The sequence below is a fragment of the Clarias gariepinus genome, chromosome 16 (assembly GCF_024256425.1).
Source record: "Clarias gariepinus isolate MV-2021 ecotype Netherlands chromosome 16, CGAR_prim_01v2, whole genome shotgun sequence".
Taxonomy (NCBI): domain Eukaryota; kingdom Metazoa; phylum Chordata; class Actinopteri; order Siluriformes; family Clariidae; genus Clarias; species Clarias gariepinus.
This window is the reverse complement of record NC_071115.1, coordinates 19932783-19960666: the sequence shown is the minus strand read 5'-3', so window position 1 is coordinate 19960666 and position 27884 is coordinate 19932783. Positions and strand designations below refer to the sequence as shown.

General features: G+C 36.4%; 2 protein-coding genes across 5 annotated transcripts in view; one reads left to right on the top strand and one right to left on the bottom strand.

Moving 5' to 3' along the window:
* Positions 1-18462, bottom strand: part of rnf213a (ring finger protein 213a) — a 42324-nt gene extending 23862 nt beyond the window's left edge. The window contains exons 1-27 of one of the 4 annotated variants that reach the window (XM_053514560.1): positions 18323-18462; positions 14405-14505; positions 14074-14246; positions 12901-13914; positions 12611-12777; positions 12336-12506; positions 12033-12235; positions 11476-11762; positions 11064-11326; positions 9542-9757; positions 9067-9259; positions 8809-8864; positions 8431-8602; positions 7653-7817; positions 7470-7568; positions 6138-6260; positions 5495-5678; positions 5237-5410; positions 4790-4942; positions 4040-4653; positions 3758-3917; positions 3332-3549; positions 3081-3218; positions 2164-2328; positions 536-1811; positions 261-439; positions 16-171 (exon numbers count right to left, since the gene is read on the bottom strand). In XM_053514560.1, coding sequence (XP_053370535.1) covers positions 16-171; positions 261-439; positions 536-1811; positions 2164-2328; positions 3081-3218; positions 3332-3549; positions 3758-3917; positions 4040-4653; positions 4790-4942; positions 5237-5410; positions 5495-5678; positions 6138-6260; positions 7470-7568; positions 7653-7817; positions 8431-8602; positions 8809-8864; positions 9067-9259; positions 9542-9757; positions 11064-11326; positions 11476-11762; positions 12033-12235; positions 12336-12506; positions 12611-12777; positions 12901-13914; positions 14074-14246; positions 14405-14504 — 6819 coding nt within the window. In that variant the 5' untranslated portion in view covers position 14505; positions 18323-18462. Of the gene's footprint in view, positions 1-15; positions 172-260; positions 440-535; positions 1812-2163; positions 2329-3080; positions 3219-3331; positions 3550-3757; positions 3918-4039; positions 4654-4789; positions 4943-5236; positions 5411-5494; positions 5679-6137; positions 6261-7469; positions 7569-7652; positions 7818-8430; positions 8603-8808; positions 8865-9066; positions 9260-9541; positions 9758-11063; positions 11327-11475; positions 11763-12032; positions 12236-12335; positions 12507-12610; positions 12778-12900; positions 13917-14073; positions 14247-14404; positions 14506-18322 lie in introns of those variants that run through there. The other 3 variants (XM_053514561.1, XM_053514562.1, XM_053514563.1) reach the window with 3 other exon arrangements.
* A 17-nt stretch (positions 18463-18479) lies between these two features.
* Positions 18480-27209, top strand: LOC128544446 (E3 ubiquitin/ISG15 ligase TRIM25-like). Its single transcript, XM_053514567.1, has 7 exons — positions 18480-18589; positions 19897-20489; positions 21671-21766; positions 23754-23987; positions 24087-24246; positions 25041-25106; positions 25322-27209. Exons 2-7 carry the CDS (start codon positions 19899-19901, stop codon positions 26203-26205), a joined length of 2031 nt encoding a protein of 676 aa, XP_053370542.1. The 5' UTR covers positions 18480-18589; positions 19897-19898; the 3' UTR covers positions 26206-27209.
* Positions 27210-27884: the final 675 nt, after the last annotated feature.

Sequence of the window (27884 nt, the reverse complement as noted above, 5' to 3'; positions counted from 1 at the left end):
CTTGCACTGACTTACAGATCTTTGGCTGATTCTGTGCACATTTGCATTAGACTGGAGAAGCTCTATAATGTATAGGTGCCTTCTGTTGCATTTCCACATTCTTCCTTCTGAATCCAAGAGGTAACCCAAGACTAGTAATCGGAAAAGAAATTCGTGGAGGCCCTTCTGCACCTATAAAGCATGAGCATATAGTGAACACCCCACCCAAACCATATGTACATTTAAACTAGTAACTTTTTAGATGTAATAGAAACTATTACCGAAGACGTTACATCAAAATGAAAGATGGTTAGATCCCTCTTAGGGCAGCTAAGCATTGACTGAAGGACAGCATTTTCATCCACTTTTGGCTCTATCAACCGGATACACTTGAGTTGTGATGGTTTCTTTGTAATCAACTTCAATCTTTCATACAACCGATGTATATAAAGCGATTTGCCTAGAAAAATAAAAGTCAGGTATAATTAATCATGTTACATTTAACAATAAAAGTAGAATGTTTGTGTGTTTATTTGAATTGTGACTTCATACGCACCAACACCAGCTCTTTTCGAAGATACAACTCCCACAAACTTTTTGTTTTGAAAAACGGAAGCAGCACTTGAATGATCATTTGGGACAGTGTAGTGCTTGGCAAGGTATTCTTGAATTCTGTTTAGGGGTTCTTGGGGTACCATGTGCAGCCGAAACTGACTGAAGACTGAGGGAAGGTAGGCATGTTCTCGATCAGTACTACAGATTAACACTAGCCTGTAGTCATTTCTGCTTTGGGACTTGTGACGTTGGAAAAATTGTTCTACTTTGTAGCTCACTTCATAGCTTAGCTGATCTACATACAACATGGTGTATATCTTCTGTCCCTTGTAACCAGCTGTAAGACATCGCCTAAGAAACAGCTCTACCTGCTCGTAGGAGGTGGAAGAATCGCAGAGGAGCACTTCATCATAGGTGGGCAGAGGTTCATCTTCACTGCTCATGTAAATAGAGATACAAGATGTCTGAATCTCTGTCAGAGGACAGATAATGAGATTAGGCTTTCCAATGACCAGTCCCCTTGGTAGCTCTCTTTGTACATTTCTCTGATGCTTTTTGGTAGCACCCTCATCTTCATCATCAGAATCTGCCTCAATTTCACTAGGGATATCAGACAAAATTTCCAAAAGTCTTCCCAGACTTCGAACATCAAGAGTGTTGGAAAGAAATTTTTTCATGTTTCTCATGTATGTATTCCAAATCGCGTCAAACCTTCCAGTATCATTTTCTGGACCAAAATCAGAAGCAGAGACACCTTCAATATCCATTTCATATTCAGTCTGATTTGGAACATTTGCAAAGGTTTGAAAATCAATATCTTCATTTTGCTTAGAAGGCTTCATAAGCATCTCATACTGAAGAGCATGCCAGCTCTGTCTCAAGTTGATAGCAGTGCAATTCGGTTTGATAAAAGAGAGCATCATGAGAGCTTGATCATCCAGCTTTGCCAGATTTTTCTGGGTCAACTGACCACACAGATAAACTATCTGCTCTGCTGTAAAATAGTTGAGGAAGTAATTCTGAGATCTTTGCTTGTCCATGAAATCATTCCAAAAACTGAGGCAACGTTCCATTTTCTTACAGACTTCTAAAAGCTGCTCTGCCACATCACCTTTTACCATGACAACACTGACAACATTTGCCAGGTTGAAGTCGATGACAATAGATGCTTCTTTACTATTACAGTGGACGATTGCCTCCCAACGTCTAAACAATGGATTTCCAGCCACAAATAAGTCAATAAAGGCAGAACCTAATCTCTGTACACTGGCAAAAACCTGCACAAGGAAAAAGACAGAGTTATATACAGTACAATACAATACAATGCCATGAAATTTGGAAAGAAGTGTAATATTCATAAAGGAATTGCAAAATACTACACTGCACTGTATGGCGAAAAGTCTTTGGACACCTGACCATCACATTAATGTGTTTTTTCCCAGCATCCCATTTCCTGTTATAATAATCTACTCTCTTCTGTGAATGCCCTTCTTCGTCTATTAGATTTTGCAAGGTGGCTTTAGGAAAAGCCTTAGTGAGGCCCAGTTTAGAGTTTAAATGAGATGATTAGGTTTCCACAAGCTTTGGGTCATATTGTGCATGTTATTCATTCTTTTCTTTAAGACCAACCTCTGCAAATCGATCAACTTCATTTTGGCCTTGCTCCCCTTTGCCAGACATGAGCATCAGCTTATTCTGAAGGTCCCTGAGGTCTTCAAGAGAGTAACATCGCATCTCATGGCCATCATCATGTTCCTCTGGTATTTGTAGCTTCAAGACTTTATCCAGACTCAACTTAAAAAAAAACAAAAAAACATTTTGTAATATTTTTCTTGGTTTGTGAACCCAGAAGAAATTTTGACCTGAAATGTGACCAGATTTATGACAGGACTAAACATGATATAATTAAAAATAAATAAATGTGTGAATAAATAAGTAAATAAATAAATACAATATACTGTACCCTGGAAAATTGCTAAATGTATTCCTACTTTTGTTTATTAACATATTTTAAGATTAATTTATTTAAAATTTTCCACATTTCTTAAATTTTTTTTTGTGTAGTCACATTTCTTTATTTATCTATTTTAGATTGTTTTATGATATATTTATTTCTGCATTTCCACATTTCTACATCTATTTATTTGTCGCTGGATGTTGATAGGGTAGGCGGTCCCAGACAGAAGCAATCGATGTACTTTGTTATTACTATGGACCAAAATTTCACCAAACTATTGTGCAGATCACCAGATTAACTATTTGGTTAAAATTATGGATGCTTAAAGTGTCACACCAGTTACAGAAAGCATAATCTTTCTGCAAAGACATTTAATGTTGGATAATTTTACTCAATAAATATATTTAACACTGGCACTTTTGTGTTATTTCATTAACTGCATTCTTGTTAACTAGTTTTGGGATGAAAAAAAAAAGACTTGATCACATTTTATTTCAAAATACGTGATAAAGTAAATGGGTCACAAACTTTATATTTAAAATCTGCATATATTATTTAAAAGAATTTAACCCTTTTGCAATTAACAAACCTTTTTTTGGCTCTCTGCACTGATCATGTAGATTCCTTTTGTATTGATAGCTGAAGCCAATGACAGAGATGATAGTTCTACAGATCCATGGCTGTCCTTAACCGTCTTTAACCATTCAAGATGTCTTGCAGTGTCACGCTTAAGCAAAAGAATGCATTCATTAATATGAAGCATCTATCCATCTCTTGTGCATAATCTTTTATGCATCTCATATGAATAATCTGAATCCCAAAACGAAGGGGCAGCCTTACCAGTTTCTTTGGAAGGTTGGGATCGTTATCAAGTGCCTTCCAAAGCTTCTTCAATACCTCCTTAAAAACACTGAAGCCAGTATCTGACTTAAGTTCATATAATATTGAGGAGTAGCCAAGAACAGCATCATGAAAACAGGCTACTCTGTCAACATCCAGATCATTTTCACCCGCAGAGATAGAGGCCAAGTCCACAAACACCTTTAGCTCATTGATATCTGTATTATAGAAGAAAATATGTTTTTAAAACATTAGGTTATTAACAAATTTCATTGAAAATGAAGTACCATATAGAGACTAACAACATTTATCTCTCTGTGATTCTCACTTAATTGTACACACACCCCAAGAAAACCTATATTGAAACCTTCAGCCGGGTTTCCTGAGGTTTCCTTGTTTTCTTGTGTTGTGTTTTTAAATATTTACCTTCAAGAGCTTCCTTGACCCACATAACAAAGTTCTTCCTTTGGCCCAGCTCCTGGAGACAAAGTCTTCGAGGCTCTGTGATGTCCACAAGTACAGTTTTGGCCTGCATTAGCTCATTGTCAATGCGGTCAAGAGGCTCTTTCTTAAAACCCAAGTCTGTCTGGGATATTAAAAATTTGATCCAAAAGTTAGTAATCTTTTGTTCAACAACCAACAGGGTAAAAGTTACAGGCAAAAGTTAATCTTCAATGTAGTACTGATAGCTGAAATTTCATCACTTACAACTATAAGCAACTTCTCCAAGACCTGGAAGTCTCCTGTAAGCCCAAGCGTGTGCTTCACCCTCATGACTACTTGAGCCGACTCCACTGCCAAGTGTAGCTCGTGATACTGCTCTATCTGTTGAATCCTTCTCTGAATCCACCGCTTGTCATCTGCAGGATCCAGCTTGGACATAATTGTAGCATCTTCTGTTAGTTCTACATATTTTCCGATGTAGGCTTTAAATATCAGATCAACTTCTTCAAAGGTCATGCTGCCATCTTTTAAGCTTTCATATATCGTCTGGTATTCACTGTAGCAGGGTTGAAATACATCTTCATAAATTAAATCAGTTGTAGCCAACAAATCTTCCTCTTCATCTGACTCGCAGTCATCAGCATCCCTTTGAGCAAAGGTTTTAGCTTGGTTTTCCCAGCATAACTTAAAAATATAGCTCTCTTTAAATGTGTGTAGAGTCTCGGCCATGTGGCGAACATCATCATCAAGGTCATAGTAAGTGACGACACCAGCCATAGGAGATGCGATCTGATTAAATGGATGAACCTCCATGAACATATTCAGTTCCTTATCATCGATGTCAATCTGCTGCTTTGCTTCTAGACTCCCAAAATCAACTAAAATGAGGGAACACAAATAGATAAAAATATAAAAATATAAGTATATAAAATTATAAGTAATATAAAAATTATTTAAACAAATAAATTATGTGCAAAAGTAAATTACATTTGTAAGCACACCTTATAAACATACCTGTTACATGCTCCTGAATATTTCGGCACATTGCAATGAGTCCTTTAACAAGCTCACTGTCATGATATATGGATTTTACCTCATCCTCTCTCAACTGAAGCAGCCTCTTCATTGCATTTGTATCCTTGCATTTTTCATTTTCACAAAGACAATCTTAAGGAGACAAAAGTAAATCAAATCAGTCATTAAAAGGTGTGACATTTTCTAATTAAAATCAAATGAAATAGCCGTTTTGACTATGACTACAGTGATGTACAGTAGGTAAAAAAATTTAAATGCTGATTAAAGTAACAACTTGTATAACAACTTCATAATGTTTGTGTTATTCAAACAGAAAAATACAGAGCACAGTGTGCAGGTAAAGATTATACACAGTTGTGTACGAATACCACGGTCATTGGTTTTCATATCAGTAGTGAGAGCAAGATAGCTGATCTGCTCGATTACCTATTTTTACCAACTCTGTAAAAGTATTTTTCTTTGCCAAGATGTGATTGAGAGCTTTAATCTGTATGCTTCCTCTGATTAGCCGATCTGTAATACTTGTAAATAATGATGTGGCCATAGCAAGTCGTTCCTTAGCTTCTTCGCTGAGTTGATCGATTAGTTTTTCATCAGCACCTACATTGAAAGTTAAAATTGTATAAATATATTTTAAAAGAACTTAAAGAAAAAATATTGTCCCTGTTGGAAATAAAAAACTACCATGAAGTTGGAAAATATTCTTGGCTGCTGTCCAGTTAAGAAGGTGCTGGAGAACCACCTCTTCACTTTCCTGGTATGACCCCCTCTCGGTTTTTGGCCATGACTTCTGAATAATTTCAGAGATAAGCTTTCCAAACTTCCAGTTTATTTTGAATTTTTCAAATAGGGCTGCTTCAGTCTTTGTCTAAAGAAAAAATTGCCCAAATAAAACACATTTGTCAAAGAATTACACTGGATAGGTAGCTTAATTACAACAGCTGGACCAGAGACAGACAATCTAATTCTTAGACCAGCATGCCAACCTTTAACACAGTGGGTTAAGCAAACACTAGTACTCAGTACATATACTGTATGAACAAATCTGCATACACACTGTCCCTTGTCTCATTTTATGCTGGAATTTCAGTCACATGATTTTTCTGAACTGGATTTCTAGCTTTTTCTTGCCAAAACATATGAACTGAGAGATAAAAGATGGCTAAAAATACTCCTCTTATTAAGTATAGTTTATTCATCATCATGACAGTAGTTACAGTATATAGTGAGGGATCATGGAAAGTGTAAGGATGGAGGTGCAAATGGCCACCTTGATGCTGAAATCTAGGTAAATTAATAAAACCTTACAAAAAAGGGTGTATAATACCTGGCACATTAAGGTAACAGCTTGTAGGGCACACTTCTCAATACTTTTTGCCACATGAGGATGGCTATCCTTAAGTTCTTCAATCTTACTGCAGTATACCTCAATTTGGTCTACTGATGATTCCTGAAATTAAATGCATTGTGTAATTAATACTTTGTTATTCTGGACCGATTCAATACACACATACTGTACACTATATAAATCAAAAATGCACCAATATCAAATGTATTTTTATTTATTTTTTATTTATTTATTCATTTTTATTTGTAAAGGTTTGACCTGCCAATGCTGGTTTCCTTCTTTAATAATGTACACAAACCTTTTTGTAACCTTACTGACAAATCAATTACAGTGGAACCTCGGATTGCGGGTAATGAGGTTTCCGAGTGTTCTGCAAGACGAGCAAAGATTTTTAATAAATTTTGACTTGGAAAACGAGCAAGTCTTGGTTTACGAGTACAGAGTATAATGTATCACGCATGTGTTTCTTGTTTTGACGCAGAGCGTCATGAGATCACAACTGAGCCAATGGTTTTTCTCTCTTTTGCACTGCGCAATTGTGGGTAATCGTCTCACCTGCTGGGTCTTAGTGCACGTCTCTTACTGATATAATCAACATCGGTGCGCGCGTTTAATGTTTACTATAACACTGTGACCACATGTGTGTGTAAAGCATATTTTATTTTGTGTCTGTATGCGTGTGTGTACAGCGCGTAAAGCAAAAGAAAGTCCCATTAGAAGGTTTAAAACTTATTTTCTCTCTTTCTGTCGTCATAAGAGTCTCCTTTTAATTTTAGCTTTACACACACACACAGCGCCTGCGTGCATAAATGGAAACACATATCTGTGGGGATTTATTTTTTACTTTTGTTTAAAGGTAAAGTGCAGGTTAATTTTTTTTTATTAATTTTTTTTTTTTACTTAATATTTTGTGTTAATTATTTGTATGTATTTATTTTTTTGGGCTGTGGAACGAATAATTTAAGTTTCCATTATTTCTTATGAGAAAATAAATTTGGTGCACGCGAGTTTCTGCGTTAGAGGGTGGGAATAAAGTGCAGATTCCTATGATAGGCTAGTCCACTAAGACTGATGCATGAGTGCACTGCTTCCCCCTGATAGCATGGCCATTCTCATACCTACACTGCCAGATACATCAACCAGGATTAAAAACTGCAATCTCTGAACGATAGGGTGAAAGCTTTTCTTTTGCACCACTCAAGAATTTATGCTGGATCAGCACAGAATTAGTTAGTTCTAAGGCTGGTTGTACAGCCAATCATTCATCTTAGCCAATCAGTTAGTGCATCTCTTAATATAAACATTTCAAACCTGCTGAAATTTTCCTTCAAAATCTCTAGTAAATGTGTCCCTCCAATCCTTGGTAAATTCCTCACTTTCAAAGCTGATGGAGATAATGTTGTTCCACATCTGTGATAAAGTACAGAATATAAATTACAATAGGCATTATTCAAAATTCAAAAAGAAAAGCATAAAAAAAACCTATTTTCTCACCTCTATCTCTGGTGTAAGGTTGGAACTCCAAATGAAGCGATGCAACAGTTTTGCCTTATAAGTCTGTCCTATCCATTTTCTGATAGTTTTCTGGGCAACTGACAAAAGCTCAAGGATCTTTGAGCTTTTCTCTGTTGTTTTTACAAAGCCTTCTTCTTGAATCTTCTAAAAGTAAAGAAGATAACCCTTATAATTAACGTAAAATTCAAGCCTGAATTCATTAACAGTTTAAAAATGCAAAATACAGGGAAGTGTTTATTCGAATAGATATACTTTAGACAAACAGTGGAAGACTGAAACTCACTAAAGAAATGAAAACCACATTCATAGTTTTACTTTAACATTTGCGAACACCTGTTTGTATCATGTGAAGGCAAAATAAAACCACTGTTCTATTCATGATTTCAGAAATTATGTCTCAGTTTTTTTCAAGCATTCAACAGTTTCTTGAAAAGATGACCTAAAATATTAACATAAACAGAAGCAATTTTGTACTTTCTAAATAAGAGGTACAACAGCTAAAGCAAAAGGAAGACTGACTATTTTATAAGATTAATGTCTCCAATACTACTGTATAAGCCACTCATCAATCCAAACAGTAAATTAAGCAGAATAAACTTAATTAGTAATAAATTGCCTATTTAACTTAGTGACTAAGCAAAATCTAAAATTCTGGACATCAAAAACAAGCAGCACAAGATACAAATAGGAACACGATTATGCCAATATGTAGAAAGAAAAACATGACATCTTAAGCACTAAATTCACATCAACATACCTGCTTATGAAGAGACTGGGAAAAGTTTGAAACTGACACCACAAGATTCAAGCAAGCTATTGGAATGTCTGAATAATTATTGCTGTAGGAAGACCTCACTCCTTCGCATATCTTCTCCAAAAGCTTCACAGCTACACATAAGCAGTTCCTTCCATAGTCATCAGAGAAACAGCTAAAATAAAGAAACCAACAAACCCTGAGTTGACATCTTTTAATTAGCGCTGCATACAATGTCTGTTACCAGTAACGATTAAGTTTCACTATGGCAGTATCTAAAGTATCTAGTACCAGTACTCTTTTCAGGTGATTAAAGCTATGTATTAAGTTATATTAACTCATAAACAAAAAAAATAAATAAATCACCAAAGCTTGCCTTACATGTACTTTTGTTCAAGAAGCTGGCTTTGAATAAATGTCAGGGTATCTGAGACACTCTGTGGAGAAACATCCAAATCATTTATCGGGAAAAAAATTATTCAGACTGAATAAATAGCATTAATCTTGTCAGCAAGAACCAATAAGAGCAATTGTGTTTAGTCAATAGAAAATATGTTGGCCAGTGACATCAACATTTTTATTTTATTGTTTAATAATCAGTATGCCAAATTACTCAAAGAGTTAGATTTTGACACTAACTGAGGAACTGCTGTAGGAAATATCAGCTGGAGTTTTCATAATAAAAAGCTGCAACATGTCCAAAAGCTCCACATGGATGTTAGTGATGTATTCCACCAACTCATCAATAGACATTAGGAACATCCACGATCGAGCCAGCAGTGTGTCCACTTCCACAAGATGATGATTTGCCTTTATGAGATTCAGCATGGATCTGAAAAATACATACCACTTATGTTTAAACTAACCAAGTAATAATAACAGGCGCAAGTTCTCATTTTCTTTAAAAATCCTGCATACTGTACATTAATTTGTATTTACAGTATATTGCTATTTGTTATTAAGCATATTAAGATAATGCAATCAGTTTAATTCAGTTGTTCACATTTTAAGAGATGGCTAGGATATGATATTAAAAGCAATGTCAGTCAGTGAGTGCTAGCTAAATAATAATGTCACAAAGAAAATTATATAAAATAATTAACATAAAACATACCTTCTATCTTGTGAATTTATTGCCTTTCTATAGGACAGTTTCAGTCCTTGTAGTCCAGCCCAAGTCTGTTCATACTGTGAGTTCACAGTGAGTGAAACAGGTTCAAATGGTTTTGAAATTCCTTTGAGAAGATGCAGAAGTGGAATTGCAACAATCCACCGGGTCATTCCTTCTCCCTTCACAATGTTCATCAGGTCAGCCAACATGTCAGGCAAACTAGACAGTTAAAAGGTCAAGTTAAACATTATTGGTTTTATACAGGGTTATTTATTTACCTATTTTTCTAATATTGCAAAAATACATTTACATAATTTTTTATCATTGACAACAGTTACATTTTATTGGTTAACCATTAATTTATGGCACTAAATACAACATTTGGAAACAGTTATTTCATAATTATTAAATGCCGTTTTAATTCTTTAATTTGTGTTTAGAAAATTTAAGTATAATTATAAAATACAATTATAAAATTGTATGGCCAGAGTTTTTTTCCATAGGTTTATAAAAAAGCACTCGCTCAGCTGAAAAACTCTCCAAATCTAGATGAAATTTCACCAGTTTAAAACCCCTGGCCTAGTAAGAAGTTTTAACGTAGTGAGCCTAAATTGGTTGTTTCCATACCTTCATAAGAAGTTTGTAGTACACAACAAACTGCACAGAAACGGCACTGAAAACTTTTTCAAAAATGTAAAATAAACTGATCAACCATAACATTATGACCACTGACAGAATTAGTAAATAACATTGATCATCAACAGCAAACCGATGACAGGACCATGGGTACCCAAAGTTCACTCATGCCTACTGGGAAAAAGGCCAGCCCATCTAGCCTATTTCACAGAAAAGCCAATACAGCAAAACTGCAGTAAAAAATTGATGAACACCCAGTGTATTACAGCCTGCTGTGTATGGAGCTTATTAGGGGAATATTTCAAGGTTATTGATCCAGCCTCCAAATTCCTCAGATCTCAATCAGATCGAGCATCTGTGGAATGCACAGGATAAACTAAAAAGGTTATTCTATGGAGGCCCCACCCCGTATCCCACAGAACCCAAAGGATCCACCTCTCCAATCAATCTGACTAATTTAAGCTGTTTTGTAAAGAACGGGCAAAAAAAAAAAAAATCATTCTCTAGATGTGCAAAACTGGTAGAGACATACTTTAAATTTAGGTTCTACAAAGTGTTGACTCAGGTGGGCTGATTACAAATGCATACCACACTTTTCAGATATTTATTGGGTAAAAAAAAAAAATTGAAAACCATTTATCATTTTCTTTCCACCACACAATTATGTGCCACTTTGTGTTGGTCCATCACATACTGTAAAATCCCGTTAAAATACATTTACATTTGTGGTTATACTGTGGAAAAGTTTAAAGGTTATGAATACAAGGCAAGGCAAGGTATTATAACAGTATAGCCAATAAGGCTTTAAAGAACTAGATACCAAACAGTATTTGGTACTGTCATCTAATAGACACTGTGTTTAATCTGTAAATACTGAAAATGCACTTACTTTTTTAAGCATGAAAACGACTCTTGAATGTTGGTCCAAAGGGGGAGGAACTCATCTTTAGGCAGATTTGGCAGGCAGAGGGCAGAGCAAAGACGATTGAGTTCTCCCCATTCTAGCTTAAGGTCATACTGTTTCCATAAGTACAGCATGAGGAGAGCAGCCTTCAGAGGTTCCTGAATGTATTTACTTTTTTTTGAAGAGTCATCTTTCTGCAGTTCTGGAGTGACGTTTTCAACCATAAAGTTCTTTATAAGGATACTTACCTAAAATGAAAAAATTAAAAATTAAAAAAACAAATAAATGAATAAATAAAAATTTTAAAAACAGAAGAGTAGTACTGTATGCTTTTCATTATTCAAATAAGAAATAATGTAGCAGCTGTGGTGTCCTAAATTACATCAGTAATACTTACATCTTTTTCAGTGTAGTTTAAGCTCGACCACTGTTTCCCCTTCTCTTCAAACACAAAAGGGTTTCCATAGATCTGATGAAACTGCTTGAGCTGTGTAATAAAGTTTCTGAAATTGAGGTCAGTCCAGCTTTTGAGAAAATCAAAGATAGTCTCAAGCATAATTCTTCCTGCAATCTCTCTTCCTTCGATCACACTCTTCCTCTGTTCAGACCAAAAATCCTTTATTCTTTTAAACACGCCCTTAGATGGTTCTGCACAGATTATGTCATCATACTGATGCCAGTCTCCTGTAATAAATAAGCAGAGCAGACCACGTATAAACTGACCAAATTGTAATAAACACCTTTTTAATATCCTGAATATATCTACTTTAGAATGATGAAATTGACTGTATAAGAAAAAAAATTTCTCAACTAAACCCATTAAAAAAAAACCACACACACACACATAATAAAAACAAAATCTTTTTAAGTATTTGAATACAACTGACATCAGTGCCAAAGAATCAGAAACAAGTGTATAATGATGAACATAATTTATTTAAAGATTCTACTCACCCTCTGAATTTAGTAGTTGATGTTTAACAAAAAGACATCGGTTTGTGTGTTCAGTCGTATCTGCTTTATAGATAAACTCATACTCGTATTTATCCTTTTTTTTTTTATATATCACATACTTGTAAGGTATTGACACAGCTTCTGCTTTGGCTTTTGTAGATACCAAATACCCTTCAACAAGAAATCCATGTTCATCGAGATTCCTGAAACCATAAATGAGTTATTTCCATAGAACGTCAGAACAGAAGATGGATTTTAGGAAAAACCACAGCACCTGGATATTAGGAAAGAGATCAGTCATACCGTGTCACAGACAGCTCCACCAGATTAGTTTTCCAATCACTAATTTGAGGTCCAGCTCTTATAAATATGCGATCTTCATTTGGGACAAACTTAAAGTCCTTTGACAAGACAGCATGGAAGTAAATGGTAAGTCTCTCACTTGCAGAAATCTGCTGAGTTGAAGTGGGAATTCTGCAATTTATTAAAAGAGAGAATTAGTAAACCAGCAAAAGGAATACAGCAAACAATTTACTGTGCCCAGAAAATAAGGCTTTCATGAGTTGGTTTCAAAATACCTCTCTGGAGGCGCATCTTTCTTTGTATCCGTCTCTTCATTTTTGCTTTTCTTCTTGGTCTCTGGACTTCTATGGGCACTTGATGCGTCTCCTTTTCCATGAGCAGACTGCAGAGGTTGAATTTTCTCGCATGGTGGATCAACACTGGAGCTTATTTGGTTCTTCACCTTTGCATAAAAAGAACCAGATTCAATTTGATTCATCAGCCAGTGCATTTTAAACTAGATATCACATTATGTTATACATACATACGTTACATAATTATATTTTAAGGAGTGTCAGAACTATACCTCAGATTTGCCCTGTGTTCCAAACACCATTTCAGGTTTCTTTTCCTTCTGGTTTAGGCTCTTTGTTTTTGATGTGCCTGATGCAGACCTAGCATTTGTAGAATGATCAACATTGGCATTCTGATCTAGAATGGACTGTGCCTCATTAGTTGGATTATCCCTGCTTTGTGTCTTGTCAGAAGTATCTTTCTGGAGTTGAGATTTCTTAGACTCATCTTTCTGGCTTTGTGATTTCTTAGACTCATCTTTCTGGCTTTGTGATTTTTTAGAAACTTCTTTCTGACTTTGTGATTTCTTAGACTCCTCTTTCTGGCTTTGTGATTTCTTAGACTCCTCTTTCTGGCTTTGTGATTTCTTAGACTCCTCTTTCTGGCTTTGTGATTTCTTAGACTCCTCTTTCTGGCTTTGTGATTTCTTAGAATCTTCTTTCTGGCTTTGTCCTTCCTTAGATTCTTTCTTCTGGCTTTGTGTGTTGTAAGGTTCATCTTTCTGATTTTGTGAACTAAATTCTTCTTTCTGTTCCTCATGCTTTGATTTCTTTTGGTTTTCCACCTGTTCATGTCCTACTGTTAATGAAGATGTTGAAAGTGAACCTTCACTGTCATGATGAGTGGGTTTTTCATCACACTGTGGCTTTTGGTCTTGCGTTTCTCTTGATACAAGATAATTCTTTTCATCTTGTTGTCCCAAAGACAGGTTCTTGTTAGCATCTGTCTCAGGTGTCTTGGGTCCCTCAGGGTTCATGGGATCCCCACTTTTGTCTTCTAATGAGCTGACAAGAGATGATCCTGGAGACAAACTGGTCTGTTGTTCAGCCTGAGCAGATGTGTCTAAGTTCAAGTCAGCACTCTCATCCATAGGACACACCGATTCTTCACTGTCAGAGGACACTGATTCCTCATGTGTCCTCCCTACATCTTTATCAGTCAGGGAGATATCAGAGAGATCAGAGGTCAAAGACACAGGGCCCCCTTCTTTTCCTGACATTTTCCTTTTCTTCCTCTTCTTTTTTTTCTAATGGATCAGAGTAAAAATATCATAGGATTGCATATTATTCAAACGTTTTGAAAAAGACAGCTGACTGCTCTGTATACAGTATATCCATTTAATATTACATTTTAAACATAAAGTACAAGGCCGATAATAAAAGGCCATCCCATGTCTTTTAAATACCTTTTTTTTGACATTCGGGCTGTTGTCATTTGGTCTTTTAGGAGACACAGTTGTTGGACGATTATCCAAGTCTGATGGGTCTGGGTTCATTTCTGTTGTTATTTCTGCATCAGTTGCCTCTGGACTAACCGCAGACTGTGTAGACTCATCTGGTATTTTGTTAGATAAAATGGCTGATAAGTGATAAGAAAACCTGATTGAGACTGAGTTCCTGACCAGATTTAACCACAGCATTTAAATCATGTTTTTCTAACTCCTTTTCAAGAAATACACACTTTCATATGGGCTTTTTGTTAACGATGAGCATACTGTATGTATTTGTATAACTTACTTTGGGTTTTCTCTAAGAGTTGTGTCAGTACAGTCCCACACTGACTGCAGAACTTTGCGTTCTCCTCCAGAGCAACATGATTACACTTTGGGCACTTCATCCTAAAAAAAAAGAATTATACAGAAATCAGTCGCTTGGTTTACCTTTTCTCATAACTGATGATATTATGTAAAGTATATAATATCTTATCAGTATATATTTTAATTCATTTGAGTGCAGGATTAAAATATTTTGATAAGATCCCATAGTCTAACTGCAAATTATGTTTAAAAACAACAAGTAAAATGTCAGGCAAGCAGAAGAACCAGAACAACTTTCATGCACATTGGCATCAATTCTACTAAAGTCTCTTTTATGTGTTGGGTTGATATCTGCTGATTGTTAAGGCTTCAGCATGTGATTTACAAATTTTCAATACTTAAAACCAATTAGTGAGTCCTAGTGTCTTGCACTTGACTAGGACCCTGTCGTTCTATAAGACACCACTCTCATTAGGATAGGTACGTTTCATCATACTATAAAAGTGATCAATCAGGAGAATTTTGTATTCGCAGAGACCCTTTCCTGTACGCATAAATATTTCACCAACCAGCCTTCTATAGCAATTTAGAGTGTTTTTTCCTCTATTGTGTTACTTATCTGTAGTTTTCTAACAATTAAAGTTGCACAATAAATTCAAATCAAATTCAAATTTTATTTGTCACATACACAGTCATACACAGTACTATATGCAGTGAAATGCTTAAAAAAAGGTTTACAAGAAATAATAACGAGAAATATAAAAATAGAAAAAAGGCAATAAATAAATAAATAAATATTTTAACTATAAGAATACTGTTAATCATGTAATTGATCTTTCATCAAAAGACTGCAGATGTTTCAAACTGCTTTAAAAAGTACTTTCACAAATTACACAATTGATCACATGGGTCAGATTGCAAAATCAATTCAGTAACAAAAACAACAGCATTGTCAAGTCATCACACTGCCAAACATTTAATCAAAGGTCACAGTGGCAAAAGTGACCTTAATTGAGCTCTCCAGAATTATTGGCACATTTCATTAAAATATTTTAAATAATACCATTACCTCTTAAAATGCTTTTGCCAAAATTATTTTAATACAAGGTAAAAGTTATATATATATATATATATATATATATATATATATATATATATATATATATATAAAAATGTATATTTATATATTTTTTTCCTGCAGTCTTATTTGTTTGTTGGTGCCCTAACTAAAACGTACACTAGGGTATAATTGACATTGCATCAGCATGGTAGAACATTTTAGGAAGGTTCAAACCAATTTTGTGTTGAAATGACTTAGGACTCAGAATGTTTTTCCTATGTTATGTTACAGAGTTTTTCCTTGCTACGGTCTCCTTCCGCTTGCTCATTAGGGACAAACTGATGAATTTTGAAAACATTTTTAATTTTGGAAGTTTATATTAGAATTTTTATACATGTAAAGCTGATTTATGACAATGTCCATAACTGAAAGCACTATACAAATAAAGTTTAATTTTAAATTAAATTTAATTAAAAATTTTGAATTTAATTAATTTCCAAACTTAAAAATTGAAATAAATTTATAAATAAAGGATGAATTAAATGAATTAAGGTTTTTCCACAAATGTCTGGAACCTTGTTAGACAAAACAGGAAGTCACTCGGTTTGTCTCTCAAGGCCAGGTGTTGCAATATAGTGGATATTTGGAAGATAATTTATGATTTTGTAGAAAGTAAAGTTCACGATTACAAATGTTTTTTATCGGTTGAAAGGAACGAAAAGATCAAACTCTTACAGAAAATGATTAAAAGAATAATTTCGACACATGATCCAAAAGTGTGCATGGGCATTTTTCATTTAAGAAAATTTGAATTTTCATTTAATGAAATAAATAAATTTATAACCAAAAACAGCCTCAAAATTAACAATTAAATAATTTATTTAATTAAATAGAACCAGACCTAAAACCAACGTTTGGCATCAGCAAAACCAGTAGTCTTTCAGAATCAGCCCAGGGAAAATCATCTGTGCATAATATGCCTAATTCAGTACGAAATTCTGCAGTTACACTAGTCAGAGACTATCAATTTCGGCTTTTGCTGCAATTTACACTTTTAAATAAGTTTCTGCCGATCATCCACACTTTTAGGCCACCTTTATACCCAGCTCAAAATATCACTTTAATTACACACATTTTCTTGAACTGTGCCAGTAATTCTGGAGTCCACTGTACATGGCAAACAGTAATGAATGTCAATTAAAGACAGCCTGTACTAACATCAGCCTGAGCTGTGGAATAAAACATGGATCAGCATTATGACCATCTGCTTAATACTAACCAAAACAATGATGACCTGTATATTCTAACACCTTTCTAAGGAATCCATCATTATCCCTTTCAGCAATAAGAGCTACAGCAGCTCTTATATTGGTTCAGATTACACAGTCTAAGCTTCACTTCCCATGTGCATCAATAAGCCTTGGCCACCACTGCAGACTGAGAACAACCGATAGGAGCAGCTGCTTTGGAGTTGCTCTGACCCAGTCATCTAGCCGTCAAAATCTGGCCCTTGTCACAATAACTGCACGCAGCTATTAGGAAGCAAGCAAATGTTTTGTCCCGGAAGTTGATGTGTTGAAAACAGAACGAATGGGCACCCGTAAGGATTTAAGCAACTTTGACATGGGCCAAATTGTGCAAGCTAGACGACTGCACCAGAGCAACTCCAAAACTGTAGATCTTGTGGGATGTTTCCGGTCTGCAGTGGTCAGGACCTACAGTACCGAAAGTGTTCCAAGGTAAGAAACCCACTGAACCAGCGACAGGGTCATGGACAGCCAAAGCCTGCTGATGCGCATAGGGAGAGAAAGTTGTCCCGGGTACTCCGATCCAATATAAGAACTCTAATTGCTCCTTTAAAAGGTGTCCGAACACACAGTTCATTGTTGTTTTGGTTGCAGAAGTGGGCCCCACTTAATATTAAGTGGTCATAATGATAGTTGTGTACTTGTATATTTGACTTTTTCCAGGTTAAAACACTTTCCTGATCAGTATCACTCACTCTAACTCATCTTCTATACCGCTTTATTCTGTATTCAGGCCTACCCCCTGAGCCTAGGGCACAAGGCAGGGTACGCCCTGGACAGGGTGCCAAATCCATCACAGGGCACGCACGCGCACACACACACACACACACACACACACACAGTACCACTCACACACTATGGGCAATTTGGGAACGCTGATAGCCTAATCTGCATGTCTTTGGACTGTATATTTTAATTAATATGATATATTGTTGTTTGTTTAAATTAGTCTAAATATGGTTAACTAAACTAATGCATGATGCCCAAATACAGTTTGTGTTAGTACACCTGAGCCATGTCTTTATTCACTGCCCAGTTTACATGTAGTACAGTTCCTACTATTCACCTCATAACTGTATCAACTTGTTTACTGCAAAGCAATAAACTATCATAACTGTACAGTTATAAACAAACGCGTAATGTAAATATATCCTCTTTCAGGTAGGAGTTGGCTAGCTAGCTAAACGGCTCGGTGCAAACTTAAGCAGCAGTAGCAACCTAGTTTAAAGCGCGCGCACCCGGAAACCCTCGCGCTGCTCATGAAATGCCATGACAGCCAGCAAGCTAACTAACTAGCTAAATATTATCTTTCCCTATTAGCCGGCTAGCAAGCAGGTATAGCATAGTTTGTTTTTGTCGGCTAATAGTGCTTCACTGATGTATCAGAAAAGTGCCATTGCTGCGTAGTTTCACTGCCTCCCTGTTTGGTGTTAGCTGTCTCTTTTATTTATTTTTTTTGCTACTGTAGGTACTTCCGGTAAAAATATAAACACAAACACGAGACAGAGTGTTCCCGCGAGCAGTCCCTTACCTCTACAGGTGACCCGCTGTCTTCAGTGGTGTCTCTCTCTCTGGTTTAGCTTCGTACATGCGTCCACGGCATGGTCTGCTGATTCACGCTGCAAAGAAAATGCGCTTTCGTTTCAACGCAAAACAACAGCTGAACTTTCGTTTCATGGAAATGGGCGTGAGCTCACGAGTTCAAGACGTGAACATGTCAAACCTACTGCCTGAGGAGCACCGAGCAGCCTGCATCTTCGACTGAACTCTGGGAGATTCCATACCTTAAATAAACAAGGTGGGACTTTTTTTCCCTCGCGTGTGTGTGTGTGTGCGTGCGTGCAACTTTTAACGTGCTGTGTTTGTACAGTTTTATGCTTCAGGGTTATTGTTAATCAGTCCTGTTATCAACCCCATGCACTTTGCTCTCTCTCCTTTCTTTGCACTTTTACAACTGTTCTTTTGGATAACTTTTTAACAAAGGGGTTTGCTTAGAACCTTCTCTTATAGGGAATAATAATTAATTATAAGCTTTTTATTATTATTTATTATTATTTAAATGCAGGTTTAGGCATGTTAGATACTGGTTTGAGTGGCTTAGTGGTTAGAATTGTCGCCTTGCACATTTAGGGTCTGGGTTCGATTCCCACCTCGGGCTTTGTGCGTTTCCTCCGGGTACTCCAGTTTCCTCCCACAGTCCAAAAACATGCAGGTCAGGTTAAATAACATTCCCAAAATTGCCCAGTGTGTGTGTGTACAGTATGTGTGTGTGTGTGCCCTGCAATGGATTGGCACCCTGTCAAGGGTGTATCCTGCCTCTTGCCCTAGGTTTCAGGCCCTCTGTGAGCATGGATAAAGCAGTATAGCCGATGAGTGAGGGAGTGAGTTATTATTTCTAAATGCAGCGATTAGAAATGTTAGATACTGGATGGAAAAAGCAAGATCTGACATTACTGGGTTTGAGAATAAACCAGCGTAAAGAAAACAAATCTTTGTAAGTCTGTGTAATTCCATTTTGGATTAAACTAGATTTCCCCTTTTAACATATACACTAATGTTAGACATGTAGCTACCTAAATTACAAATTACAGTACAATATACAATATGGAGACTAATTTATTCATCAGGATAAAGTAACCATTTGCTGTGGATTTGGAGCCTATTCTAGGAATATGAATCAGGGGCACACCCTAAATCATGTGCAAGTCCACATCAATCCATGCTTTTCCCTCACTGTGGCTCAGCAGAAATTGTATGTTATTATCAGAAGCAGCACAGTAGATAGAAGCAGATTATAAATTCCTTGCTTAAGGTTTCAGTACTAGCTTCCATAAGCCAAATGAATCAGTTTCCATTTCCTTGACCAGTTTCTATTTGTCAGCAAGCTGTGCCTTGTAGTAGTTACTCAGCATCATTAAAGTTGTCTTTATCATCTTACAAAAATCGAAACTTCATGGTATTTTTATTTCTACTGCTGGAAAATAATTTATAATTAAACCACAACTACATTCATCATATAGTAGCTTTCTACAAATAGATCTTTGAATTTACCTATTGCGGATGAAATACAATTTTAATTATTTTCCTTTTGTTTATCTCATACAGAAATGGCCAGCAAGCCATCCCTTATCCCATTGCTTCTCCCAGAGAATGAGCTACTGTGCTCTATCTGCCAGACCCTCATTCGTGATCCTGTGACTATACCATGCGGGCACAACTTTTGCCTGAACTGCATCAGTAGACACTGGAAATTAGCTATTTCATCTGTTTTGTGCCCCCACTGCCGCAGAAAGTTCCCCACAAAACCAGATCTAAAGTCCAACACCATTCTCTGTGCTATCATGGAGCATGTTGAGAAAGTGTGGCCAGAGTTTGGAGATGAAGACCCTATTGCCAACCCTACTGCCAACTGTGACATCTGTGAGGAGGGAAGGGAACTGTCAGCAGTCAAGACCTGTGTGACATGTCTGGCTAGCTTTTGCAGTGTCCACGCAACATTTCATATGAACAGCAAGGCACTAGCCAAACACTGCCTGTGTACACCAGTTTCAGACATCAATGATCTGCTGTGTAAGAAGCACAACAAAGTGCTCGATGTGTACTGCATGAACCATGGAGCTGCCATCTGTTGGCAGTGTACAGCAAAGCACCGTAAATGCAACACATGCTCAGTGGAAGAAATGAGGACAAACTGGAAGGTGAGCTGGCATATTAGTAGCATAAATTGTGAATTTTGCATAATAATCTATTTGCACAGAACATCTGTTTGAGCAGTAAGGCAATTGGATAAAAAATAAAAAAGTTGCATAAATGCTCAGATATGGCTCCTGTATGTTAATCATTCAGCACAAGCTTTCCATTTCTTTGCAATGCATTTAAAGAATCCTTATTAACTACCTGTTATCACCTTCCAGTTAATGATCAGTGTTTTAATTTATGCTGTTACTATGTTTTATATTTTGAAATGTTACTAAATTTTGCAGGTGTATATTTTAGAACCAGGTTTGTTAAAAGATACCACAGATACAAACAAAGATAATAACTGTGTGAGAAAATCACAGCTTAGCCAGATTTCACAATCCATGCAAACAGTTGTGGTATATCTAAATGCCCTGAAGTAAGAATTGGACTGCAAAATACTCAGGAAATAGTAACCTTGATGTATTCTGTACAGCTTTTTACTCTTAAAATTGTATAAAAAAGGAAATCTCAGTGAGTTAGTTTGAATGGGTACTGATAAAATGAACAATAGAAATCTTTAATTTTCTGCTAAATGGCAAATTTACAGTGCAGTGGGAATAAAGGTGTGACTGTGTGGCAATAAAAATGGTTTGAATGATTAACAGGTCAGGTAGGAGAGCCCCTTTTTAATTAGAGACAGATTTGATTATGGCAGTAGTGCAGTCAGGACCAGCTCTATCTGCAGTAAAATGAAGAGAAGGATAAACGTGCACAGATGTTGACTATATGAGTGAGGCAGGCTCACTGAGACCATGTGAATGGGAAACGGTTACCCACAATTCTGCAGTGCATGCGAGATAGAGAGAGAGAGAGAGAGAGGAACCATTGGCTCATGTGTGATAACATGATGCTCGGCAGACAAAGCGTATACATATTACTCATATTGCAACACCTCGTTCAATTTCTAATTTAAAATGTATTATTAATTTTTGCTTGTTTTGCAAAACACCAGCAGACCAAGTTTCTCGCAAATCAAGTTTGACTGTACATACATTTGCAAACCGTAATTTTTAATTTATGTGTTCTTCATGCAGCACTTATTTTTTTTTTAGTTGGTTTGCTACCAAGTCAACTACATTCAGGTCTATGGTTTATTTGCTCATTATAATGTTCTTGCTATTATAACCCATTCATTCAGGCTGCAGTTGAGCCAGTAGCAACAGAAGCTCAGGACAGAGAGGATTCCACTACTGAATTATTGGAAGCCTTAAATACTATGACAGAGGGTATAAAGGTAAGATCATACTGGGTATGCAGACCTTTTTTCATAGAATTGTATCATTTAAGCAACTACTGTAAGCAGTTTGTCAGCATGTTGTTACATTTGATGTTTTCAAAAGTTGGAGCCATTAAAACTGCAGCCCTCATAAGATTTCTTTTTTCTTTTTTTTCTCCTCTTCTAAAAAATACACCATGAAGGTCTTAATAATTTGCTTTCTGGTTAAATATATATTTTAAAAAGTGTGGTACTGTATGTTTTATGGCCCTCCAGACCTGTCATCATTCTGACTCATTCTGTTGTTGGCATTTCTCTATTTAGAGTAATCAGAGCACAGCTGCTATTAGAGACATACTGTTTTAGAGATAAATCCCAGGATAAAAAAAAATAAAAGTGCTGTAGAACCATGAAATGGTTTGGCCTTCATACAGTGAAGTATTTGTCCCTTACTTATTTCCTGTATTTGTTTTTATACTTTGTTACACATGTTTTGTTTTAGATCCTCATATAAAAAGTAATAAAAGGTAAGGAGAATATAAAACACAAAGTATGTATTTAAAAATGGTCAATTTATTTATTGCGGTGGTATAAATGGGTGTTACGACCTTTGATGGAAATTTTGTCTAGGAATTTAAAAAAGGAGTAACATTGAGATGACCAAGGGAAGTAGCTTAAGTATGTGGCTGGAGAAACACTGGACAATCAAATTAGCACCACAAAAGATTTATTGCTCCCAAAACCATGAATATTTAAAAACATTTAAGAAAACAAAAATAATAATAATAAATTGTGTAACCAAGACAAACGGGAGATGGAACTAGAAGTGGCGCTAGAAAACCAAAGAAATAAATATTAAAAAAAAAAAAAAAAAAGAATCTCCACTGTCTCCTCCCGGTCCTCTAAATAAGCAAACAAAAATATGAAAAGTCTTCAGCGCAAATGCGCCCTGAACTTACTCTAACTAAAAAAAACAAAAATACATATTTAACGCACTTCACTATACTAGTGTATCTAATACATTAAAAAAAATCCTACGTGCAAGGTGTGTATGTCACGTGACTTACTAGGCTGTTCCACGTCTCCGTTGTGTGAAAGACAGCCGTTAGTTTAAGTGGAGCTTGAGCGGACTAATAGTGTCAAAGGCACTTTGTTTAACAAAAACACAGATCATTCTAACAACTCTCACGTAAGTCTTATAAGCGTTTAAAGTAGTAGCAGAAAACGGACAAAACAACACAACCAGTGACACGCCAAGTCAAGCAGCTGACTGGCAAGCAATCTTCCAATTGCCACTTCCGTTTTAAGTACATCGGAGAAGATCGCAATTGGCGGAGACCACACGACGTCACAGGTGACCAACGATGATTGACAGGCACATCCACCAATAGTGTTCTGAACATACGCGGCACCTAGAAGCGCTAAACAGAAAATAGAACAAAAGAACATACACAAGGGAAAACAGTGTACGGTTCGTAACAATGGGCATGCAACAGCTAAATCACCCATGTGAAAGGAATTGCCCCTAAACTTTATAACTGGTTGTGCCACCTTTAGCAGTAACAGCTGCAATCAATCTTATTTCATATTTCACTGGTGGAGTTTTGGCCCAATCCTATTTCAGCTACATTTGGGGGATTTCAGGCATTACTCATTCATGGTCCTTTCACAGAATCTCTCAAGTTAGAACTTTGCCTTGGGCACTTTAAATCAGACAAAATCGTTGCAGACTTGCTATTATGCTTTGAATTGTTGTCATGATCCTTAACTGTGCTTCAGCTTCAGATCTAAAACTGATTATTAAATCATCCCTCAAGATTTTCTGTTATAGAACAGAAGTCACTGGTCCCAGCAGTTTTTGCAGGTGCAAAACTTTTTTTTTTTTAATTCAAAATATTAAACAAAAAAATGTACCAATTCCAGGTTATAACACTACTCACCCTAGTAGTTTTTATTTTATGGATTTTACTATATACTGTATCTTTCACATATTTGTTATTCTCAGGATGCTGCAGAAAGAATGACTGAAGATGTGCAGCACTGCTTTGAAAAACTGATAAATACCATTAACCTTGCCCAAAACAGAGCCATATCCTTTATAGAAGCAGATAAGGAAGAAGCTCTCCAAAAAATAAAAAAGCAGAAGGAATGTTTGGATAATCAAATGCTTTCCATAACCTTAATCAAGGAGAAGATTAATGATTGCAAGAACAATGACTCATACTTCAATTTTCTTCTGGTTAGTATGTAACTATAGATTTTTGTTTCATGTAAGCAAAAGTCATTAAAAAGAAAAAGATAACTGTTACTAATGACCTGTGTTGTCCGCTTATTGTAGCCCCTACCACTTCTGCCTCCAGAGGTTGGTCAGCTGCAGGATGTTGAAATGGATGGCCAAGGTGTGGAGAGGATGATATTGGATCTTCAACAACTTAACAATAGTCTTGATTCTCAGCTTAGCACCTTGCTGCTGAGAAAAGAGGAAATGCAAAACAAAGGCAAGGCAACTTTAAGGTTCTAAATTGCACAATGGGGTGACCAACTTATGTGTGAAAATAATTACTTAATTTACGAGCATCACTTTTTCATAGTTTTACCATCAGGGAAGAAAAAATCCATTGATTGGAAACCAAGTGATTTAGAACAGTCAGCTGACTTCATTTTATTGCTGTTGCTTACAACATTGCTTCTGAAAAGATGGTGGTAAATTGAGAAACTGGACAAGGAAGAAAGTATTTGATGGATTTCTTAAAGGCGACAGGCCTAGAAAAAAAAGGATTTAAACTGAAAAGAAGATGAGGGAGATCAAGACCCCTGGTAAACACCAAGAAGACAGGACATTGCCACCAGAGGCTTGTACAGTGGGCGCTATGCATGACTGCTTCATGTGCTTCAATATTCTTACCCTTCTTACATACCCATGACTTTGCAGTAGGGTCAATCTGGATTAACCAGATCACATGACATTTTTCTGTTGCTCCAAAGCAAAAACTTTATGCTTCTTAAAATCATTTTATTCTGATTAGCCTCACTAACAAGTGTTTTTCTTATGACCATACATCTGTTCACATCTCTCATCATTCATTCACAAATTGTGATGGTTGGCGTGAACATTACCCAACGCTGCTGGCCCACATCTGCATGCCTTTATGCACTGCAGGGCTATCCCATCATTGGCTGATAACCACACTTATTAAAATGTGTCTAACATCCGCCGTCTAGATAGTGTCCTGTCACAGAGTTGATTACTGTACTGGGGTCACAGGTTGTGCTTTTCTGATTTTAACTACAGATTTGACATCAGACGACTTCCGAGTTATTAGCGGGCACAGCAAACGACGCTGTAAACTGTTGAAATGTAAGTATTAATATGATGATTCAGTAGCCATGATTAGTGGTTAAGCTTAGGTGTAAATGTTGTCTGGTGGTGATTTAAACTGTAGCAGATTCATTCCTGAGTTGCTAAACAAGCTCAAATGCATGTCTTCCCTGCATGCTGCCTATTTAAGTCAGTAATATGTTTCAAGTTTTCTTATTATTTAAATTATCATGTCATTCTCTTTTTGCATATAGATTTCAACGTAGTGACTTTTGATCCAATCACTGCTAGTGCCTCAGTGCTTCTTTCTCAGGATCGCCTGTCTGTCACAGTGGAGCACAGTGGGTTCCTTACCTGGAAAGACTACCAGGTCAGCGAAGACATAGGCTTTAGGGTTCTGTGCTCACAGGAGTTCAGCAGTGGGCAGTACTACTGGGAGGTTCAGCCACCAGAGAACAAAGAAAGCAACTGGGCTGTAGGGGTGGCATATAAAAACCATCAGGACCAATACCAGAGCTTGGGCCAAGACAGCAGTTCCTGGTGTGTCAGGTGGCAGAACAATGGGGAAGAAAATGATAATGACAAAGTGACTACCATTATGGAAGGAACAAAAGATGAGAAAGTAACATTACCAAAGACACAGGTTAAGGAAGGGGCGGTAAAACTCAAGGTGCTTGATCAAGAATCAAAGAAAGGCAAATTGGAAGCATACTTAAAAAATAAAAGGATACAGGAATGTCTTTCACAGGACGATTATAAAAAAGAAGGAATTCAAGCTTTGGAGGAAAATGAAGCAGAAGAAAATAAGATATTTGTAGAGTTAAAAGAGGAGAAGGAAGGCACTTTAACATCTATGCAGGTGAACAACCATGTCCCAAAACAATGCAGCACTGGATTCTTTGCCTTCCACAACCAGGAGATAAACCTGATCTCCCAGAAGCCCCCTGGGAAGATTGGTGTGTTTTTGGACTGTGACCGAGGGTGGCTGTCATTTTTCTTTGTGAGTGACTTTAAGGTCAAGCTTTGCTACAAGTTTCAGGCCTTGTTTTCTGCTCCTCTTTGCCCTGCCATATGGCTAAGAGATCCAAAGAGCACAATTACTATTAGCAAAGAACCTGAGACAATGAAACTGCAATAGTTCCATCTGCAAGTAAAATAAAAATGTTGTATGATTATTGTTTCTATAGTAACAGCTTACACATTCACATGCATGGTAGACACTGCACATTAACAGATTAAAAAAAAAATCTTGTGTAATTGTGGATAAACTGCAAAAAATGATATCTTAGTAAGTGAAAATATCTTACATTTGGTCAAGTATATTAGCTTTTTACATTTAAGATTAAAACTAAGCAAATATAAGAGTAATAAGCCTATTTTACACAAGTAAAAAAAAATTGTCTTCCAAGACAATATACACTTAGAAAAATATATATTTGTTTTGGAATAGGCTTAATTGTCTTATTAGGTTTGCTGTAAGAAATTGTCAGTTAATCTGACTACATTCAAGATATTTTCACTTGCTAAGATATCACTTTTTTGCAGTGTATATTGTAAAGGTTTTCTTAGATGTTTTTTTTAGCATGGAACACGTTTCTAGTGTCAGTACAATATACTGTAAGTGCTAGTCAAAGTTGAAATTGTACCTACTGTAAAAGTTTACAGAAGTACGGTTTTACACTTGGTGGCAAACTGCATGTTTTCTCCTTCAAGGAAGATAGAGCATCATGACAAGTAAAATAATACTGTCATTTTGCATTGTTTTATTTTATCCTCTTTGAAATTGAATATTAGTACTATCTCGTATAACATTTTTATTTTGCTCTGTACTAATCAGCCAAAGCATAAAAATCTTTTTATCTAATAGATTAGTCTGCATAAGTATTGCTTTTTTGTAGCCACAAGGTGGTGATAAATCTCTAAGGCCAGCCATGTCTCCTTCTTCTTTGTCTTTCTCACCATACTGTATTTCTCAGTACTGTAAATGTTAAAAGGAGTATCAAATCTTGGTTGACTCGGGTGTAACTAAAGCAATGTTCACCAAAGCCTGATTTATTGTTTAAGTTGTGTGCACAAGGATGTTCATGTTTATCCACAGATGCCAGTCATTATTAAATTCTTGTGGAAAAACTTGTGTGGTAACTTGTGGGAAAAGGTCGTGGTTAATGCTTGCTTCATCCATTCACCAATTCTTGAGCCATACTGGCCGGGGTTTCAGGCATTAGTGTGAGAAATGGCTGGGTGGTTTTCTATTACTTGGACGTAAATTCAGACTAATTTTGCAGTATCCCATCTGTATTTTTTTTTCAGTTAAATAAAGTTTATATCAAGCAATGCATGACACTTAGAACAAGAAAGAAATACCCAATTGTTGGTACTGAAGAGCAATAGGGAACTGCTGTTCCATGCAGCTAATTATAATCCTTCTTCTAAGCATTTGGAAAAAACACTTCTTCATCTACTGACATATTTCTAACGTCCTGGGATTTTGTCATGATGTTTGCAGGTGGTGTGTGGAATGTTGGGAATGTCAGCTGGTGAGGCAGCCTGACATATAAAAATCACCATTGATTGAGGTCAACTACAAAAAACTGGTATGGACCTCATCTGGCAATTTGAACAAACTGCACAAATTATTTTGTGCTAGTTTTAATGTTTCGTGCAATGATATCCCCAGACGCTGTGAATCTTCATAGCATCCCAGCACAAAATACTGCCCTGGCATTCTTCTATTGTCCTTTGAGTCAGAATTGTGAAACAGACTTTGACCTTCCAAAGCACACCTTTTATGATGTCCTTATGTGGTGCCCATCTGGC

Bases quoted from the DNA above. Each gene is read 5' to 3' on its own strand.
- LOC128544446 (XM_053514567.1), top strand. From the start codon at position 19,899: ATGGCCAGCAAGCCATCCCTTATCCCATTGCTTCTCCCAGAGAATGAG. The intron at 21,767-23,753 runs GTAAGATCATAC...TGTTATTCTCAG, and splicing joins CTATGACAGAGGGTATAAAG to GATGCTGCAGAAAGAATGAC. The intron at 23,988-24,086 runs GTTAGTATGTAA...CGCTTATTGTAG, and splicing joins CATACTTCAATTTTCTTCTG to CCCCTACCACTTCTGCCTCC.